Source organism: Labeo rohita, chromosome 13 (genome assembly GCF_022985175.1).
Source record: "Labeo rohita strain BAU-BD-2019 chromosome 13, IGBB_LRoh.1.0, whole genome shotgun sequence".
Classification (NCBI taxonomy): Eukaryota; Metazoa; Chordata; class Actinopteri; order Cypriniformes; family Cyprinidae; genus Labeo; species Labeo rohita.
Window position 1 is genome coordinate 11,051,246 of NC_066881.1, and position 21,792 is coordinate 11,073,037.

The 21,792-nt window shown below is 38.7% G+C and overlaps 2 protein-coding genes across 5 annotated transcripts in view; one reads left to right on the forward strand and one right to left on the reverse strand.

The window, feature by feature from the left end:
* Window positions 1-8,595, forward strand: part of zgc:154058 (Transmembrane protein 150A-like) — a 44,304-nt gene extending 35,709 nt beyond the window's left edge. For all 3 annotated transcript variants that reach the window (XM_051126117.1, XM_051126115.1, XM_051126116.1), the window contains 2 exons: window positions 4,435-4,612; window positions 6,863-8,595. In XM_051126117.1, the coding sequence (XP_050982074.1) occupies window positions 4,435-4,612; window positions 6,863-7,107 (423 nt within the window). In that variant the 3' untranslated portion in view covers window positions 7,108-8,595. The remainder of the gene's footprint in view (window positions 1-4,434; window positions 4,613-6,862) is intronic.
* A 1,510-nt stretch (window positions 8,596-10,105) lies between these two features.
* mat1a (methionine adenosyltransferase I, alpha) lies at window positions 10,106-18,636 on the reverse strand. Of its 2 annotated transcripts, XM_051126104.1 has the most exons (9): window positions 18,310-18,635; window positions 17,073-17,150; window positions 16,708-16,830; window positions 16,511-16,623; window positions 16,281-16,424; window positions 15,547-15,765; window positions 14,016-14,198; window positions 13,740-13,873; window positions 10,106-11,329 (listed from the first exon to the last, which is right to left on the reverse strand). In XM_051126104.1, exons 1-9 carry the CDS (start codon window positions 18,383-18,385, stop codon window positions 11,227-11,229), a joined length of 1,173 nt encoding a protein of 390 aa, XP_050982061.1. In that variant the 5' UTR covers window positions 18,386-18,635; the 3' UTR covers window positions 10,106-11,226. The 2 variants fall into 2 exon arrangements, with proteins under 2 accessions (XP_050982061.1, XP_050982062.1); XM_051126105.1 differs by lacking the exon at window positions 10,106-11,329 and having other exon boundaries at window positions 13,736-13,873; window positions 18,310-18,636.
* Between the last annotated feature and the right edge of the window lie 3,156 nt (window positions 18,637-21,792).

Sequence of the window (21,792 nt, forward strand, 5' to 3'; positions counted from 1 at the left end):
TTTGTGCAGTTACTGATATTTATATGGCCAAAAATGTTTTATTCAGGATAGCTTATAATATAAATCAATAAGATATTCAGATTTTAAGTAGTCTCCTGTACAGTTACAAAGTTCTGTCATGAAACTCTAGATGGCGCAGTCCAGTATGTTCTAACGCTATCTGATATAATGACATCATTATTCACATGACTAGATGATTGGTTCTTTTCGTATCAGCAGCCAATGAGCTTGCTGCTCAACATTCAAATACTCGGCTATTGCTTGCTTGCAGCGCATTTCAGAAACTCTCCACCTTCCCCAGCTCCAACTGTATAGATTTGCTACAGGGTGATTTCATGTGTGTTATATATATCGGGGTTATCATATATATATATATATATTATATGTGCTGCAGCAGTATCAGATGTGAACTATGTGAATTGTGAGTCAGATGACATGTAGTAGACTTCGTACAACAGGTTTTCAGCAAAGTTATGATCATATTGATAATTAAGAGGGATGAGAAATCTGCATTTCTATATATAGTAGACTTTATAGGGTTATTCCTGTCCTTACTTATACAAGGGATATATTTATAACATTGCATCTGGACTGTTCAGACTACATGTCCACATCTTTTTATAATCCCATTCCCATCTGAATAATTCTTAAATTAGAGTTCCTGAGAACTGCTAGAATTCCTGTGAGCATGTGTCCATGTTTTATACGTGAGTGTGAATGTTTATGCGTGCTTGTGTGGTCCCCTATAAACATTTAACTACAGCCAGACGCGTGTATCTTACTCAGAATTGGACTGGATGAATCATCCTGAATAAATGAAGCATGGGGCTCTTCCTGTGCTGGACTGTTTACGTGTGTGTAGTTGTGTGTTCTGTGAATAGAGTTTCTCACTTGGTCTTGGTCCTGATGGTCTGACAGCTACTGGCTGCCAAAGCAAATTGTAGATTCCTTCTGCCAGCCTGTGAAGTTTTTTTATTCTGCATTCCCAGAGGAAGAGGCCCTTGAAGGAAAAGATACGCAGGGGCACGATGAATATCTATTACAAATTCCATTTAATTCCAATTCCAATTAATCATACCCACTGACTCGAATTTGAACTCATTTTTTGGTACAGTCAGAGCAATTCAAGCTTGAAATACCACCTTTGTGCTTTTGCGAAGTCTACTATTACTGCTACTACAGGCAATGTGTCTTGCCAGACCGCACTTACTGAAAGCAGACAGCACAGAATGAGTGAAGCTGTTCACATAGGACATGGTCATGTATTCAAAAACAGTCCAGCAGAGCAAAAAGTTCAAAGTTTAACTACTTTTAACTTCTCGTAGCTTCTCAGAGATGTTGAAAAACAGCAAGACCTGACTTGACTTGGATTAATTAGGCACATATTATGTAATATGATTAAGAATTGGATTTGACAGCCCTACTTGTTGTATGCTGTCAGACTCTTATTGTTTTTATTGTTCTTAAAATACTGTCTGCACAAAAAGAGAGATAGAGAAACGGATCTATAAGTTTTCCTGTAAGGCAGGCATTCAACCACATGTTAAAGCAAGTCCATATGAGAGAAGCTCCTCTCGCTTGCTAATTTGGCAGCCCAAGGCTTGAGAAAATAACCTGCACTTATATGTCTGTTACTGTGGTTAGTTGAGAGTCTAAAGTGTTTGACTGCGTTTTTTTATAAAGTGCTCCCTCTTGAAGCAGTAGTTTACCCTAAAAGGAACATTTGTTGAAAATGTGCTCACCTTTAGGCCATCTAAGATGTAGATGTTTGTTTCTTCATCTGAACAGATTCAGAGAAATGTAGGATTACATCACTTGCTTATCAATGGATCTTCTGCAGTGAATGGGTACCGTCAGAATGAGAGTCCAAACAGATGATAAAAACATCATGATAATCCACACAACTTCTGCCTATCAGTTAACATCTTGTGAAGTGAAGAAAAAATTAATTTGTTAAGAAAAAATTAATCATTAAGATGTTTTTAACTTCAAATGATCATATGAGTCCTCCATCCATAGTATTGCTTGCTTTATTGAAAAAAATCATGTAATTTAAAACAGGAGAGAAAAATGCACAGATCATGCATCTTTACAAATGAATATTGACTAAAACAGTTGTGAACAAAATTAAAATTAAAACACACTGATGGGTTTGTTTTTTACAAACAAGTAGTTTTCTGCTTCACAAGATGCTAATTGATGGCTGGGGTTAAGTGGATTACTTGTGGATTATTGAGATCAGTTTTTATCAGCTGTTTGGACTCTCATTCTGACGGCACCCATTCACTACAGAGGATCCATTGGTAAGCAAGTGATGTAATGACAGATTTCTCCAAATTTGTTCCAATAAAGAATTAAACTCTTTTCAGATGGCGTGAGAGAAAGTACATTTTCATCAACACTGTAAACAAACAAACAAAAAAAAAATTGAGCCAAGTTCAGTCAACTCAAATAAGTTTAGTCAACTTGAAATGTTAAGTTGTACTAAGCGACAACTTAGATATTTAAGTTGACTAAAAAAATTGGTTTGTTAAACTTAAAAGCTGGGCTTGTTACCCAGCTGCCTTAAAATTTTAAGTTGAATGAACTCAAATATCTAAGTTGTCACTTAGTACAACATAACATTTCAAGTTGACTAAACTTTTTGAGTTGACTGAACTCAAAATTTTAAGGCAGCCAGGTTACAAATTATTTTAAGCTGACTGAACTCTGTTCTTACAGTGTATTTGTAATTTTTGGGTGAACTATTCCTTTACTTGAGCTCAAATGTGAGTGGTCAGCATTTTATTTGGGCAGATTAATGCATCGCATATTTCCATGGCATAGGTCACATGATTACAGTCTCATCCCTCGTGCTTGTTTCTCACAAGACTAGCTTTCGAGAGCTTCCTTAAACCTGAGATACATATTAGATACCTTGCACATTACAGAGCTGAGAACAAGTCTTTGTCAAAATGACAGCGCAAGTAAGCAACGGGAACAGCAGCTCAATATTTGGACACTGAAGTGAAGGGGAAGTCTTAGCCTGAGGGGAACATAAGGGATATCATTTGCTGAGATAATCAGTGGTTTGCTGACAAAGCCTGGAGTTGATTTATGGTTTCCAAAGATCCTCCTGCAACACTTGATACTTTGCTTTTGTTTGTGTGTCAGAAAAGAAATAAAAGAGTAAATACAGATGAAGTTATTGAAAGGGATATATTGAGGGATAATGACATATTTTGTGAACTGTGTCATTTTTTTAGAAACTATGCAATAATTTGTTTTGAAAGAAACTAATACTATTATTCAGCTAGATCAAAAGTGACCGTAAAGACATTTTTCTTACAAAGTATAGGTTTTCACAAAACTTTTAAGCAGCACTTAACTGTTTTCACCATTGATAATTATAAGAAATGTTTGCTTAGCAACAAATCTGCATATTAGAATGTTCATCTTAGAAAATTCAGCTTTGCCATCACAGGAATAAATTACATTTTAAAATATATTAAAATAGAAAACCGTTATAATATTTCATATATTACAGTTTTTACTGTAATTTTGTACAATATGAGACTAATTTTTCAGAAATTACAGACTTCTATTGCGTTTATAGTGCAGTTAATGGGACTCATTGTAGTTGTGGATGTTTTGCTTCCCTCTGCTGGTGGTGTTGTTGTATGTGAAATGTGATGTGGCATAGTGAACTCCTCTTTCTCTGCCTTAAGTGCTCAGACCATAAACACACCACACAGTCATATGCTGGCAAGCACAACAAAGCTTTCAGCTTTAAAAATGGAAATTCTGCATAAACAGCCATTTTCTTGTGTTTCCCAATATGTTCCATGTCAGTTTTGGGACTGTGGTTTTGTAATTGACCAGATTCACTTAGACAGTTTTGACAGTTTTAACCCAGCTTTCATTGTTTCCGAGTACAAACATTTTTTGTAAAAGCTGTTGAATGCACATATTTATGTATGTATGTTAATTTGATCTGCTTTTGTAAACAAATCATATGTATAAACTCAAGTAACAGTGATTACAGATTAAGTCTATAAAATATGTTGACATATGTTTTCAGTATGAGTTACAATGTGACTCATGTTTTGTGTGGTTTTAATTAGTCCTTCCTGAACTGATGTTAATTCTAGTTTATACTGAACTAGACAGTTGGGATTTTCTAAATGTGATTTTTTCCACAGCTGGGAAAAATGGAAAAAAATCCAAGAGATGTGGCTATTTTTAGAACTTTAAAACACTCCAGATAGTTTGTTTGTGGTTTTTCCATTTCAAATGAATAAAAAAATGCAGAGCTTTTTTTTTCATAATGGTAACCATGGATTCCCTCCACACATGCTGAATTACACCCACAGTATGTGACATGTTGGTAACCATATCTATAGTTTTGATTGGTGAATCTGTACTCACTGTTTTCTGTCACTGTGTTCCTCACAGGTGGATAATGCCAAGGTTCTTCACTATGTTGGAGCAGGGGTGGCCTTCCCCACTAGTATGCTGTTTGTGTGTCTGCAGTCTGCGCTGACCTATCGCCTGGCGAAGACTCAGGGAGAATATAATATGGGTCATTTGCGCCTCTTTATGACCCTGCTGGCCTTTGTGGCCCTGGTGCTTAGTATCCTTTACGCTGTCACTCATCTTCATGTTATTATATTGTATATTTGTATTAGGGTTGTACATTAGTTTAGTCATAATATCAGATTTCCACTACATGATTATCGCGGCCACGATAATTCATGATATTAATACAATAGATATAGAAAAAACAATCAAATCAATCTCTTTCATTTTGTTTATTTTGGTTTTTCTTTTTTGGTCAATGAATCACCCTAAGGAGATAACAAGAGAGAGATTAGTTCACTTTCAGAATAAAATTTTCCTGATGATTTACTCACCACCATGTCATCCAAGATGTTTATGCCTTTCTATTTTCAGTTGAAAATATTTGAAGGTTTTTTGAGGAAAACATATCAGGATTTTTCTCCATATAGTGAACTTCAATGGGGATCAACGGGTTGAAGGTCCAAACTGCAGTTTCAATGCAGCTTCAAAGGGCTCTACATGATCCCAGCCAACGAATAAGGGTCTTATCTAGTGAAATGATCAGTCTATATATGTATATACTTTTAACTACAAATGCTGTTCTTGCGCTAGCTTCTTGACTTCACAAATTACACAATTATGTTGGAAAAGTCACAAGCGGTTAATTCTTCGTCTGTGTATTTTGGTTCAGAAAGATAGGGAAGGGCGAAAAACTCCATCTCATTTTCCACTCCAAATTAAAAATCATCCAACATCGTTATTTTACCTTTTTTTGTAAAGGGCGTTCGTCTTTGTTTGCATGCTTGCTTTTGTAGACGCCTACATCATGCGTTAGGTCGAGCTAGTGCAAGACGAGCATTTTTGGTTAAAAAGTATATAAATTATTCTTTTAAAAGTATATAAATTATTCTTTTTTTTTATTTAGAAAATTACCAATCATTTGCTAGATAAGACCCTTATTCCTTGGCTGGGATCGTGTAGAGCCCTTTGAAGCTGCACTGAAACTGCAATTTGGACCTTTAACTTGTTGATCCCCATTGAAGTTCCTGGAAAGTTTCCTTAAAAAAAACTTGGCTAAAATAATACATGAATATTTTGGATGTCATAAGGCTGAGTAAATCATCAGGAAATGTTTATTCTGGAAGTGAACTAATCCTTTAACTATGTAGAGATTAGCATGGATATTACTATCTTATTGACTGTTTATTAGTACTTATAAAGCACATATTAATGCATTATTCTCATATTTTAGATCCCTTAATCTTAACCCATACCTAAACTTAACAACTACCTTAGTAACTATTAATAAGCAGCAAATTAGGAGTTTACTGAGGTCAAAATTCATATTTAATGGTGAGAACTATTTTGTGACCAAAATATCAAGCACTAATATTAGATTTTTATATGCATTCTGCGCATTAAATATGCATTAAATATGCATTAAAATGCACAGGAAACGCAAACAGCAACTTTATTGCAAATCAGCAAAGTAAAATAATTAAATAATGTAATAATTTTGTCACACTTTACGTAACAACATAAGCCAAATTGGCAAATGGCTTTAAAGGGATAGTTCACCCAAAAATGTAAATTCTGTCATTAATTACTCACCTTCATGTCTGTCCAAACCCGAAAGACCTGCGTTCATCTTCAGGACACAAATTAAGGTATACAAGAGCTTTCTGACTCTCCATAGACAGCAAGGATCCTACCACATTCAATGCCCAAAAAGGTACCAAGAACATCAACAAAATAGTCCATGTGACATCAGTGGTTCAACAGCAATTTTATGAATCTACGAGAATACTTTTTGTCTCTTGGCACTGTCAATAATGGTGGTTAATTTTGTTTTTTGTTTGTTTTTGCGTACAAAAAGTATTCTCATAGCTTCGTAAAAATTACTGTTGAACCACTGATGTCATATGGACTATTTTGTTGATGTTCTTGGTATCTTTTTGAGCCTTGCAAGTGGTAGGATCCTCGCTGTCTATGGAGAGTCGGCTCTTGGATTTCATCAAAAATATCTTCATTTGTGTTCCGAAGATGAACAAAAGTCTTACGGGTTTGGAACGTCATGATGATAAGTAATTAATGACAGAATTTTCATTTTTGGGTGAACTTTCCCTTTAACTTTATATCAAAACATTTTCTAAAGAAGCATTATCAGCATTTAAAAAATGTAATAATTTTGACAGCTATAATGTATCCAGGTTTTGCACTGCTTTTCTTTCCCAGTCATTGAGTTCATGCATGTTGTAATGACAACAGGCCTGAGCATGAGTTTACAGTGTTCACTATGATTCCTTAACGAAACTTTCCTCAGGCGGTGTGTTTTTTGTCCAGGAGAGTTTTGTCCTGCAACACGCATCTGCCATTTTCGAGTGGGTCTTCTGTGTCATTATTATGCTGTTCTACGGCACATTCGCTTTTGAATTCACCGGGATATCTAGTGACACAATGATGGTGCTGGCCCGAGGACAATCTCTACAGTCCGCAAGCCGAGACCACAAAATGGAGTCTCTCGGTGGAGCCAGTCAGCTCCCCTCTGAGAGCCTGTCCATACTGTAACCTCAGTGTCCTGTATCTGACAATCTCTCTCAGCACTAGAAAAGAACACTACGGCCATAGAGGGAAAGTGACAGAAACTGGACCTGGCTCTCATACAACCGGCTTACCTTTGCCAAAGAATCCAGCTCAGATTTTGCACATTTTTGAGAGACTTCTTCACTCTCGCACAGCTTCCATGCTGGAAAAAAACAAAGTTCATTGCCTGGATGTGTTGGAGTTTTTTTTAGATCTCATTGGGATTATTAAGTACCTGTGTTACTTGGATTAACGGAACTACAGGCTGCTAGTTGGTTACACTTCATGTGTCCATTGGTGAAACCACTACATCAATGGCGTAGCAAACTAAACCGAAGCCTTCTGCAATCATCAACGCTCAAGCATTTTAACAGAGTGCCTAAAAACAAATGTTACTGTGCCAATTTCAGACAATGCAAGACAATGAATCCAAAAATGCTGATGTTTTCTGTGCCTTTAGGTTTGTTTTCAAAAGCAGAGATGGTTAAATAACATTTTACTGTCATATCTCTGCTGTCTGTACCATATGCTGTCTTAAATGTATTGTTCAGGAGATTGTCATTACCAATGTGCCTTATACCGAAAACCAAATATAGATATTTAATAAAAATGTACGTCAATAGTCAGATTGCCTTAAATATATAAGGCATGTATTTTTTCATACGCGGCAAATGTTATGCTGGTTGTAAACAAGTAAGCTGAACGAGATCAGCAAAAACATCTCGCGAAACAGGCGCATAAGCTTATCACATTAAGTCGCCAGTAATTGGTGCCATTCCAGATGTCATATTAGAGTCTATGAGTATTGTTGTGACCAAATGTAATTGAAAAGAGTTTATCCTGAGGTCAGTGTGATCATAGGCTTCTCTCTTTCTGTCACTGTGGGAATTGTTGTGTGTTGATTGGGGGTTTGTGGGAGTTGGTTACAAGGAAGCATCTAGTAATGAAAGACTGAGTTTCCCCAGAAGCTGCCCTTTAATGTAAAGGATGATTAGTTTAGCTGTTCTTAAATGTATCGTAGGTCTTTGTGAGCTGTTTTTTTTTTTGTGGACAAAATTACTTGCAGCAGGACTGCAAGTTTTGTTTGTTTTGAAAAAAAAAAAAACAGATGCAGTTTGTTTTACATCGGTCAAATGTTTTCACACTACCAGCATGACAAAAAAATCGTATTGTTCCTCAGTCATTATCAAGGGAGTTTTGTCATTTGTCAGGATAAGAGCCATATTTATGCTTATCACCATTTCATTCTACCAGTGCTGTCCTGAAAACATCTTTCGTGTTATTTCAGTTTACTAACTCTCTGCGCTCAGGAATTTCAGATCTTTTGCTGTCACATATGGTCTGTGTTAATCCAAAGTTTAGAACATTTGTTGCCACAAAGCATTATTTTGCTTTAAACCATTGTCTGAAAAATATTTCTGAAATTGCTGAAAGAAATTGCTCATCCAAAAATAAAAATTCACTGAACACTCACCTTTTTGTTTCAAATCCAAATGCTGTTATGTTCCCTGTGGAAGTCAAAAGAAGAAATTTGAAGAATTGTTGTGCAACTCTATTACACACCGGACAATTCACAGTAATGACCACTATAAAAGTAACCATAAAATGTATTTTAATTGTTTGAAGTGTTATATCACTAATAATCCTCCCCTTCACTGAGGCTGTGACATATTACTCGGTCTGTGTCATCAAATGTGAGATCTGAGCAGTGCGGAATAAGGGAGGATTTCTGGTGAAAAATGTTTTACATTTTTATGTTTTTCACATAAAATAATCACATGGCTAGAAGAATTGATATATAGCAAACAACTTGCACAAGTTTTTGTGATTTTTTGGAGCCTAACAGACATATGGCTACCATGAAATAAATAAAGTAATAAGCCAAGAACCATCATCTTCAAAAGTTTGCGAATATGCTAATTTTGTGTTCCTCAGGGGAAAACAGATAAATTATTGCGAGGTCAAAATGAGGGGATCAAAAAGGTTATTTTTGACTAGCCCTTTCGAAAAATATGTTTAAAAATCACTTTTCTGTGTCACCTTTTTCCTAGACCAGTGGTTCCCAACCACGTTCTTGGAGGCCCCCCTATACTGCACATTTTGCATCTCTCCTTTATCTACCACACCCATTTCAGGTCTTGGAGTCTCTGCTAATGAGCTGATGAACTGAATCAGGTGTGTTTGATTAAGGAGACATGGAAAACACGCAGTATTGGGGGCCTTGAGAAACATGGTTGGGAACCGATCTGTCCTGGAGAGGCAGTTTCCTGCAGAGTTTAGCTCCAACCCCAATAAGACGCGCCTGAACCAGCTAATAAAGCTCTTATTAGGCATACTAGAAACTTCCTGGCAGGTGTCGAAGCAAGTTGGATCTAAGCTCTGCAGGTTACCAGCCCTCCAGGACGTGTTTGGGCACCCTTGGCCTAGACCCTTGGTCCTTCATGTGTTATCTATTAGTTTGCTTAAACTTTGACTCTGCCGGTCAATAGCTGGAAACCTGCTGTCATCATTCAGTAAGACTCTCTGCCACACATCAGCATTTAAGGACATATCAGATAGCAAAAAATACATTTTATGTGCCTTAGTTTCAGCCAAAGATTGAATCACTCATTAGAAAAACTGTTTTGGGGTTTTATGGCAGGACGTGTTTGATTGTGCTGTAAATTTGCCTTAAAATGTATGGAAATAAAGCAGAATCAGACAGTACTCTCATTAACCTTTCTCTCTCATTTCTCTGAATAAACTTTTCTTATGTCATGTAGACTGTGTCACAAAGTCCTGGTAATGGTCATCATGGCCTTTGGAATTATTTAAACAGACTGAATTTGGTTACTCTTGTTTGACTTAAGTGTTTTGCTTCAGCTTTTGGTGACCTATTGCAAAACTGTGTAGTAAACATATTCTTTGCACATAATGGAATGATTGGTTGGCATATTAACCAATAACTGAGTCATTCACTGTGTTTAAAGACACCAGACATATAAAGAATTTTCCACACTTTAATTATTCACAATTATTTACATGTCAGATCTTAAATTCAAAGACAAAAGTTGAAAATCTGAAAGAAAACGGTAAGAATATGATGGTTTGTGTTGTTTTTAAGGGTAAATGCCTCTGTTGAACTCAGGGAAGTCTAAAGAAAACAAATGAGTGGCTTTCACACACATCTCAAGTGTGCAACATTATCTGGCTTTGTTCAAAACGGAAGTACATACACACATACACACGCTCACTCTTCAGGGGTGACAATTAATGTAAGACCAGCACAGGATCTGTACACGTAAACAACAACAACATTCTCATAAAATCCCTCTGCCATTATAAAACATTAATGGGATAATGCAGTCAAAAATGAAGCATAAAAAGCAAACTTTCTTATGATTCAAGAAAAAGGCTAAATTAGATCCTTTTAAGACTGTAATGAATATGATTCTGAGATTGTACAACGTATAAAACCTAAAACTCCCAGTGGTCCACAATATGCTTTGAACTCTTCACAACACGCTGCTGTAACTCTTGGTTACAGTCACAATGAAAAATTATTAAATAGTTAATTTGGCTCATGATAGTGAAAAAGAAATTACAATGTAGTAAAAACGAAATAATTATGATTTAAATAATTTTAAGTATAAAGCTGATATGTTATTTCTGAGGTACTAGTGGAACCAAAAATTGCATTTTTCACGTTTTTCCGAACCCTCCTCCGTTGATCGGAAAAACAGATATTCCCGCCCAAAACTCGCGCCAGTGTTGCTCCTGACAGAGTATGTTTTGATAGCACCACAGCGTCACAGTTCTTACACATTTAAAGTAATCAAACTATCAAATGACTACTTAATGCTTCTCTATTTTCTAAGATGGTACAGGACGCGATTCAGGTTTACGGAATGATAGATTGTCATGAGTGTTGTTGTGGTGAAGCATTTGTGAGGGATCCTGTCACCACAGACTTCTGAATTTAATTTATCAATCTTGACATTTACAGTATATTCATCTAATCTGAAATGTAGCATATGCAGCAAGTGAACTAAAATCAGCTGAGAGAGGAGCGCTGGAGGAAAGAGCGACTGAATGACTTAAGGTAGGACTCGCACGCCTCTCATTTTAAACCTTGAGATTTTTGGCCATCTCCCAGGGGAACTCTGATCGGCCAAAATGACCGTAGCAGGCGGTGCTCTGGTAGAAAGGCCTCTTCAGGTTCAGGTCCCTGTCAGTGGAAATTGAGTTAGTTTTTTACCAAACAGCTGACAATGAATCCTACTTGAACCAAAACTTTACTTAATTTAAGTAAACAGCCATTTAAAGTAAATTGGTGGCAGTGATACTCCCTCTAGAGGAAATATTGGGAAATGCCATGTTTACATATATTCTATGACGATAGAGCGCACACACACATTTGTAATATTACACATTTGAATCCCAAAATGGCGCGAACATGTGAACTTGAACTGTTACATGCTAGTCAGAATGCGTAAGTCATGCTGTAGCTAAATACACTTAAATGAGTAAAGTCTAAATAATTCACAATATTGTATTACAATAGTGTCCTCATTATTTCAAGAGCCGTTACATACAGTTTTCCCTCGCCGTTTTTGTTAAATATCTCCTATGGAAGCCCGTTTCCGCCACCGAATAAAAAATGAAAAAAGGTTATTGCGCCTTTTTTCTCAGAATTGTGTGATACAAACTCGTAATTCTGACTTTTTCCCTCAAAATTCTGAAAAATAAAGTCACAACTGTGCAATTATTAACAAGCAATTGCGAGGAAAAAAAGTCAGAGTTGCTAGATAAAAAGCAGCAATTGTGAGTTATAAACTTGCCATTCTGAGAAATTGAGCATATTTGAACATATCAGTCTTTTTTTCTCTTCAGAAGTAAACTTTATAACCCACAATTTATATCTTGCAATTCTGACTTTATGACTTTCAATTGTGAGTTTAGATCCTGCAATTTTGACTTTATAACTTTATAACTAACTAATTGTGAGTAATAAGTAAGTCAGAATTACTTATCAGTCAGAATTGTCAGAATTGTGAGTTCATATGACGCAATTCTGAAAAATGAAGTCAGAATTTATATCTCTATCTTGCACAAATCTATCTTGCAATTGTGACTTTTTTTTAGAATTGTGAGTTTATAACTTGCAATTCTGACTTCATAAGATGCAATTGTGAGTTATTAAAGGGGTCATCAGATGCAAAGTTCAATTTTTCATGTTGTTTGAACATTAATGTGTTGGCAGTGTATGTGTATGCGAGCAGAACCTGATTTTACCAAGTACGACATGTTCCTGGATCAACATCTTTGTTGACCCTGGAACAACACTGTGATTAACCAATCAGATTTGAAAAAACAGTTTATAGTTTTTATGAAGTTTAGGCTTACAATCAGTGTTTGGTGGTTGTACATCAGTGTCATTCATCTATCATTTCCTCTGATTTTAGGGATTACTCATGGGTAAGTTTAGGTTTAGGTGTAGGGATGTGGTCAAGATTAAAATTTTGGATTAAAATGTTGTTCCAGGGTCAACAAAATATGTTGACCCAGGAACACATCTAACTCAGCAAAATCTGTCTATGTCTGCACGAATCATTCATGATCCAGCTTCACTTACAGCAGAAGTGTGTATAAGGGTTTTTTTTATGAATCTTTGCGATCGCTTTTCTTTATAACGTGCTAGTTAGTAAGTTTAGTGGCTAAACGCGGCTATGTAAACAGGCTCATCACTCCACAGAGAGAAGAGAAGGGCGGGGCGAGCAGAGCTCATTTGCATTTAAAGGAACAACCCCTTAGAATGAGATGATTTTTGCAGAGCTCATTTTGAGAAGGTAAAAAGGGTGTTGTTTTACACTACCATTGAGAATTTTTAATCAAAGTATATTAGAGACTTTTCATTAAGACCCTAAAGAATCATATCAACTTGTGGAAAATGGACATCCGATGACCCCTTTAAGGCAGAATTGTGAGATATAAACTCACAATTGTGAGAACATATCAGTCTTTTTTCCCTTCTCAGAATTGGACTTTATAACTCACAATTGCGAGTTTATATCTTACAATTCTGAGAAAAGAATTGCGAGATACAAATTTGCAATTGTGAGAAAAAAGTCAGAATTGTGAGTTTTTATCTTGCAATTCTGACTATATTTCTCACAATTGCAAGTTTATATCTCATAATTCTGACTTTATAACATGCAATTGTGAGTTTATAAAAGTCAGAATTGCGAGTCTGTATCATGCAATTCTAAGAAAAAAAAAGAAAAAGTCAGAATTGTGAGATAAAAAGTCACAATTACCTTTTTAATTTTTATTCAGTGGCAAAAATGGGCTTCCATAAAATACATTTAAATTAATATATAAATGTTAATTTGGTTTTATTTTGCGCTTACTCATTGACTAAAATGTATCTAAAAGTAGATACTATTTTAGTATATGTAAACCTGATTGGATGGGTATAACAGTACATGGCACTTTTTTAAGAGATGTAACAGCAGAAAATAATTCCCCCTTATTTTAAGTCATGTTTTTGTTTTTTAAGGCTGAAAACAGAAAATGTTGTTTTCTCTTTCTGAAGCAGAAGAAAATAATAAGAACATATTATCTTATTAATTGTTTACCTAACAATGACGCCTGGTCGGAGGTCAAAGTTCTTATTGACAATCTGTAGCAACTCCTTCTCTGTTTTTTCCGATGAGCCGTAGGTGAAGAGGGAGATTGAGAGAGGGTACGCGACTCCAATGGCATAAGACACCTACAGAGCAAATTAATTAGTCATGACCCTGCTCCAGAGACCAGCTAATCCATTCCAGTTTTAATCTATATCAGATAAAATTGGGCAATAATGTGGCAATTGTTTTGTCTAGACAATAAAAATGTCTATACTTTCATCTCACCTGAACCAACACTCTTCTGCACAGTTTGGCCTTCACCAGAGACTTAGCCACCCAACGTGCAGCATAGGCAGCAGAGCGGTCCACCTTGGTGTAGTCCTTTCCGGAAAAGGCACCACCACCATGAGCCCCCCATCCACCATATGTGTCCACAATAATCTTCCTACCCGTGACACCAGCATCTCCCTGAAAATCAAAAGATTGTTTAACGGTTTAATGAAAACTCTGTCATGCTCATGTCTTTCCAAACCAATTGGCAGTTATTTGTTTCTGTGGAAAAACAAAGGGAGAATTTTGTGAAGAATCATGACACAGCTCTTCACCTCAGTGTAGCTCACCATGTTCGGCTACAATAAACGGCAGAGTTAGGGCTGTCACTAATGGCTAATTGTAATAAGCAAACAATAACCTCTAAAATTACTTTAAATACATATATAATAGCAATGAGGCTAATAATTAGTTCAAATAAAGTATCAAAAGCAAGTAATCAAATGATTTTATTGAACAAACTGTTAAAGTCCAGAATGTATTATAAACAATAGAGCTAATGTACATTATTCATCATAACAAATGCCTGCAGAGGGCGCCAACGGCCTGACGTTTGTTTTACACTTTACTGCGCGATCTAATCCTTGTTTAATATTGACTAAACAACATTTAATTTAAATATCCACTTAATATTTTAAGTGGAAGATTAACAGAAGTTCTACAACCATTGTCATTTCTTAAATATGTGGATATCAAAACAACTCAGAGTGAGAGTTTGAACAATTATTTTGAAGTCAGTTAGCATATTGAGAAACTAATGATGCATGCTTCTGTGTTTGTGTAGGTTTATAAATGATTGACCGTACAAATCCAAAGAAATGGCACATGTTGCGTTTCCAGATGAATGTTATAATAAACCCAAACTTAACATCAATATGCAGTGATGGAGTTTGCGACGCTCCACACATGTAAATGATAACAGTTTGTGTGGAGCAGCATTTGCTCTGAGATGCATTTACGTAACCTACGGGGCATGTAAATAATTAAAGCGCATATATTAAACCTGCATTACATATATTTATTTAATTGAATTGTAGCAGTTGTGAATTCACAATAGGTTTATGCTTCATTATGATTTTTAAATGGGTTTAATATATCATGCAGCCCTGGAAAACACATTCTGATTCACAGAATGTACCACTTCCAGTATTTTGCTGGTTACTCGACTTGAGCAAAATGCAATCCAAGATTTTTATAATTGAGTACTCAATTTTAAGTATTGAGTACTGAATAGAAGAATTGTGACAGCCCTAGTCAGAGCCAGTGCTGTTTTGGTGTTGATGTTGACATGACAGCTTTGACACACAATAGGTGAAGATTTTCTGAGAATAATGCTTTCATTTTGGAAGACTTGGAATAAAATGCACAAGTAATGTTGACCACTTTTGTGGTGATTAAGATTAAGATTCTTTAAAAATGGAAGAATTTAGTGTAATGGGAATTACACAACAGTGTTTCATACAACCGATTGACAGAAGGTGCTCACCTGAGGCCCCCCAATGACAAAGCGTCCACTTGGCTGCAGATGGTAGACAGTCTTATCGTCAAGATACCTTGCTGGCACCACAGCTTTGATGACCTTCTCCTTCAGAATACGCTGCTGTTCCTCCAGTGAAATGTGGTCGTCATGTTGGACAGAGATGACTACTGTGTGGACACGCAAAGGAATCACAGCGCCATTCTCCTGCTTGTAGTGCACAGTGACCTGGAGTTGTGGATAACATATAGGACAACATCTGAAGTCATGATTTCAATTGACATACGTAATGTGAAGGACATTTCCTGCTGTATGGTCTGAAAATGGCAGAACTCTAAAATAGACCAGAGGTTTCAGCTTCCTGAGAGCTGCCCAGCTTGAGTTGCTGGCATGCTCCTGAGATTGACGGGTGCACAGCCGTGTCCTCTGTCCCACTGGGAAGGACCGGGGGCCCTGGATGTCATGCTGGGGGTCATTTTCTCTCAAGCATTAAAAGAGACCGCCTCATGGTCACTATCTTGCTCAACAGCCGTCACACCTATTGGCCAATGTGTTGGTTCAATGAACACTTGGCTGATAAGATAGCATGGTCAATGTCAGCCAGGGGCTTTGAACCTGCACATCGTGGCTCTAAAGACTCAATTATATCAATTTGTGATTGCAAGTGTGTAAAAATAACTTCACAATCTTGTTGGTTTTTCTTCTAATCATAATATTTCGTTTTCCACTCTTATTCTGCTAACCTGAGTTTTCGAGTCTGGGCGGAGCCATGGGATGGTGCCGTCCCGCCGCAACTCAGCCATTTTGGCGTTAAGTTTGTGAGCGAGGACAATGGTGAGTGGCATGCACTCCTCCGTCTCATCAGTGGCGTAGCCAAACATGAGCCCCTAAAACACAACGATAATGCAATATGAGCATGTTTGTCACAAACAAAGTGCTCAAACACATTTTTACGCATCTGTTGTGTTCGGACCTGGTCTCCAGCTCCAATATCTTCCTCATGTCTGTCAATGTGGACACCCTGTGCTATATCAGGAGACTGCTGCTCGAGAGCCACCAGCACATTGCAGGTTTTATAGTCGAAACCTGAACAGCGGGAAAAGTGAAGAGTGGGAAAAAGTTAGCAAAGATCTGAAATACCAGGCAGTCAAAATATGTATTGATCCTGACCTTTTTCAGAGTTGTCATAACCAATGTGTTTAATGGTGTCACGCACAACCTTCTGGTAGTCGACGTTGGCCCGAGATGTGATCTCGCCGCAGAGAAGTACCATGCCAGTCTTGCAGACAGTTTCTGATGAATAAACAACTTTAATTAGTCAAACAGACAGCATTTAGACAGAGATGTTATCCATTTAATCACCCTTGAACTTTTGGGACAGAAAGAGTGCAAGAAATGGTCACACTGTAACCGAACAAGGTTCGAGATAAGTGACCAGCTGTTGGACTATAAACTTTCAAAGAATATATCGACAGCCGTGTTTATACAGAAAGCCTTTATGTGTTTGTTTTGTTTGCGATTAAACGTTCACTCACCACAGGCCACTTTGGCATCCGGGTCCTGCTTCAAGTGTGCGTCAAGAACTGCATCACTGATTTGGTCACAGATTTTATCTATTAACAAAAGTTATGTAATGGCTCAGATTAAGGTTCAAGTGTGTGTTTAGTGTTATAACACTAGACAATTTCAGTTTAAGAGTTGAAATGCTCTCCTGTAGTAAGACTGTAGGAATCCCAACAAAGCAAAACCCTAGCTGAGCAGCTGGAGGACAATAACAGTGGTCCTCTCCTTTCAGAATCATTCACTCAGTCTATATTTGGGCTGCTAGCTGAGGCAACAGTTTAGGTGAGTTACATCAGAAACCACACTGTGAATAGCAACATCTCAGGTGATAATATGAGACAAACAAGTCAAATCTATGAGATCGCTTCAGTCTGGAACATTACGGAATAGATTTTTTGCGCATTGCGCATGCACGCCTATTGATTGATCTGCTGAAATATGTGCTGATGGGAAATGTTTAGCAGGTTAGTTTGCAGTGTTGCAAAATTTGTCTAGGAGGCACCAGACCTGATGAAGCTAAAAGTTATTAAAACTTATAAAGAGTCATTATGTTTTCTATAAACTCCTATTTGTAAATCAAGCTGACTTGACATATTTCAGGAGTGCAGCATGTGAAACTGTCTGTAGTGCTTTGGCCTTGTAGCATGACATGAGAGAACCGCAATATGGTCGATAAGAAATGTGAGGTCTGGCAAGTTCCCACATGAAACAGAACTACTGAAGCAAAATCTGTTGGCATGCAGGTGCGCTAATAATTGACTCTCTAGACAGCCATGGCACAGTGTCATATTCACTCACTGTATCAGTAAGTTTATAATGAAATAAATTGCGTAGCAAATACGTAACTGAGAAAAGCGTCCAAATGATATGCTGTCATTTAACACCCTTGTAAAAGTCATGACCCCTAATTAACTATTTTTGTCTACTACAGTTTCACTCAATGAAATACCAGCTAAGCACATGGCACTGTGGAAGTTTTGAATGAAACCCATTGAACTGCTGCTTAAGCAGCTTACTTCTGTACAAACTGTTGCTCAACCAGCTCACAGCTGCTATATGTTGCAATGACTTGTCGAGGCAGGTGAATTAGTCTATAGGGACATGTCTTTAGGGTTTTCTCCATGCAAGCCCCCATGCAAAAGTTCTATAGTACATACTACAAAATTAAAAAAGCACATTTTTGAGTTTAATTTAAAAGTTCAGATTCACCTGGATGCCCTTCTCCCACAGATTCTGAGGTGAACATGAAGGATCCGTCATCATGAACGTCATTCAGTCCTTCCATGCTTGCCAGCAACTGAACAGATCTTCAAAATCACGGGAGAAAATAATCTATTAAATGCTCAATAATTTTCCTCCAACTGTGGCTAAAGCAGGCCAAGTATGCAGAGCTCCTTATAGTCCCGAGGGTATAGAAGAAAGAAAGATAGAAAGAAAGAAAGAGAGGTTTGCAGATAGATCACAGACTATATAACACACAACTTCGTCTCGAAGCAAGTTTGCCCCTATATATGGCAGAAAGAAAACACACACACTAAGCTTTACTCACTCTCTTACTCACAAACATACACACATATACACACACACACGTGTCATGTGAACGAGTGGGTCAGACCATTCCAGGGGGTGTTGTTTTGGGGGAGGAGATTCAAACTTTCAGAAACTCTCTGTTAACCCCTTGTGCGCTCAGTTTTGCCATAGGAAGGCTTTCTTTGGAGCCGGAGGGCTGCTGCTGTCAATGGACACTTGTAGGCTAGAAATCATCCTCACGTTAAAGTAATATATATCAGGGATGGAGCATTTACAAACAGACCTGTGGAAAAGTTATATCAAGTAATTTCAAATCTAAAGGGGTGTGGTGAAGTTAACTGCAGATGTGATCGGTTGGTACAACACTCCTCTCATTTTGAAAAAGACATATGCTTGACAAAAATGTCTTTTTTTGTGGTTGTGCAATAAATGCATTGCAAAAACCCTTTTGGGGTTTAACATATAACAAATGAAGATCTGTTTTAATACATGTTTTGTGCTCATATTTGTTACATTTTGAACTCTCTGTGCTTATAATGTGCAGGTTTCTGAATATTATGTATCCTAATATGATCACTTCTTATTATTTCATTTCTGATGTTAATTTGGTATGGACAAGATATGGACATTTTCAATTAAATGTTCCCTTTCAAAGCTTCAAAATATTTGAAAAGCTCTAATACATAAGGCTGAATTTAACCTAAATAATAAGTTGGTTTTAAGTTTGCATTATTGATTCTGTTTATTACTGTGATGCTGCTTTAAAACAATCTGTATTGTATAAACACTGTATAAATAATGGCCGCTTGACTTGAAAGAATTCAAGTTTAATAGTTAATAGTTTTTTGTCATTTAGTAGATGCTTACAAAGCAACTTGTAGTACAGTAAATGCATGGCCAAAAATAATCTCATGTGCTGCTATCAAAGGCACATTGGTGACAGGGCAGGATTGTGATCTTAGTTGCTCTCCAGTTCTTTAGCCACCCCCACATGGTATTAAACCTACAATTTTTACATTTTAGCAAAAAGACAAACAAAATCAATAGGAACCTATAGGAGTGACCTATATACAACTTCACTGAACTGGCTAAAGTGGATTGTGAGAGTGGATTGCACAGATGTTGACTATATGTATTGATGCTTATCTGAGAACAGATGTTTTTTAATATAAGCATTATAATTTTGCAGTTGGTGTGAAGTATAGAAATTTATTTTTTCACATGGCAGTTGAATTTTGGGTGGGGAGGGGGGTGTAGTGAACAAAAGAGTCAATGAAGTGAGATGGCGAGACAAAGGTCAGTTTCTTGTTGAACTCTCAACCTGAGACATGTGGCATAAAAGATGAACTCTATAAAAAATATAGAACTGAAACACTGACATTTATTTCACCAGTTAAATTGAACAATTAAAGAGTTATTTTTTATAATCATTATTACATTATGAAATATTTCATTGTACTAAAAACATTTTTACTAAGAACTTTACTGAAAAGGAGCATTGATTCCTTGTGTCCTGTAAAATGCACACAGACAATCTGTAACGTAGGGAGTGAGGCGAGAGACGAACGGATCCATTCGCAAACTTTTATTGTAAGGACGTGACAAAGACATGGTCAAAGGCAGGCAGGGTCGAACAACAGCAGACAGGTGTATGGACAGCGAGACAAGAGTAAACCGTAACAGGCGAGGGTCAATCCAGCGGCGAACGTTATCCGAGAGGGGCTAGGCAAGAGAGTGGTCAGACAAGCGAGAGATCAAAACAACAAGGCAAACAAGGTAACTAGACGGGGAAAACTAGGAGAAACGCTTCGTATGAAAGATAAACAATACAATCCAATACTCGGCGAGGAGTGACAGGAAGACCGGGGTATTTATACAGTCTCTGATTGGACAGGAGGAAGTGCAATGGCTGATGGGGAGTGTAGTCCGGGGTGTAGTGTGGCAGTCCGTGCGTGACAAAACGCAAGAGCGACATCTGGTGGTGAGCGGTCCGCAGCTCACCGACCAGATCATGACATAGCCCCCCAAAGAGCGGCTTCCAGACGCTCCAACAGAACAACAGTCCATGGGAGTGGTGGGGAGGGAGCGAGACAGGGTGAGGGTTGGAGGGCCAGGCCCCTGCGGAGGACCCGGTGATTGAGGCAGGACCGGCAGAGCGGGAGCCCTCCAGGGCGGAGCCGGAGGCGGAGCAGGCAATGCAAGAGCCCTCCAGGACTGAGCCGGTGGAGCCCTCCAGGGCGGAGCAGATGGTGCTAGAGCCCTCCAGGGCGGAGCCGAAGGCAGAGCAGACGACGCTAGAGCCCTCCAGGGCGGAGCCGGTGGAGCCCTCCAGGGCGGAGCCTGAGGCGGAACAGGCGGCGCTAGAGCCCACCAGGGCGGAGCCGGAGGCTGAGCAGGCAGTGCAAGAGCCCTCCAGGGTGGAGCCAGAGGCAGGGCAGGCGACGCTAGAGCCCTCCAGGGCGGAGCCGGAGGCCGAACAGGTGGCACTAGAGCCCTCCAGGGTGGAGCCGGAGGCGGAGTAGGAGGCGCAGCAGCCCTGCGGGGCGCAACAGGAATCTGCATCACGCTCTGGGACCTGGGGAGAGCAGGGACAGAGGAGGCAGACAGAATAGAGGGAGAAGCCGCAGCAGCCCTCCGGGGCGGAACAGGAGGCGGAGCAGCCCTCCGAGGCGGAGCAGCCCTCCGGGGCGGAACAGGAGGCGGAGCAGCCCTCCGGGGCGGAACAGGAGGCGGAGCAGCCCTCCGGGGCGGAACAGGAGGCGGAGCAGCCCTCCGGGGCGGAACAGGAGGCGGAGCAGCCCTCCGGGGCGGAACAGGAGGCTGCGTCATTGACTGGGACCTGGGGAGAACAGTGACAGAGGATGCAGACAGGAAAAAGGGAGAAGCAGAGAGTTTGGTGGTTAACGCCCCCTCCGTAAGAGGTTCTACGGCCGGCGCCGACACCTCTGGAGGCATTGGCGCAGCTTCTCCGACGGGGAAGGCCTCTGAAGCAGACTTGAGACCATACGGGACCTCTGAAGAAAGCCTGTGATCAAATGGGAGCTCTGCAGCAGGCTTGTGATCAGGTGAGAGCTCTGGTGCAGGCTTGTGATCAGGTGAAAGCTCTGGTGCAGGCTTGTGATCAGCCGAGAGCTCTGGTGCAGGCTTGTGATCAGCCGAGAG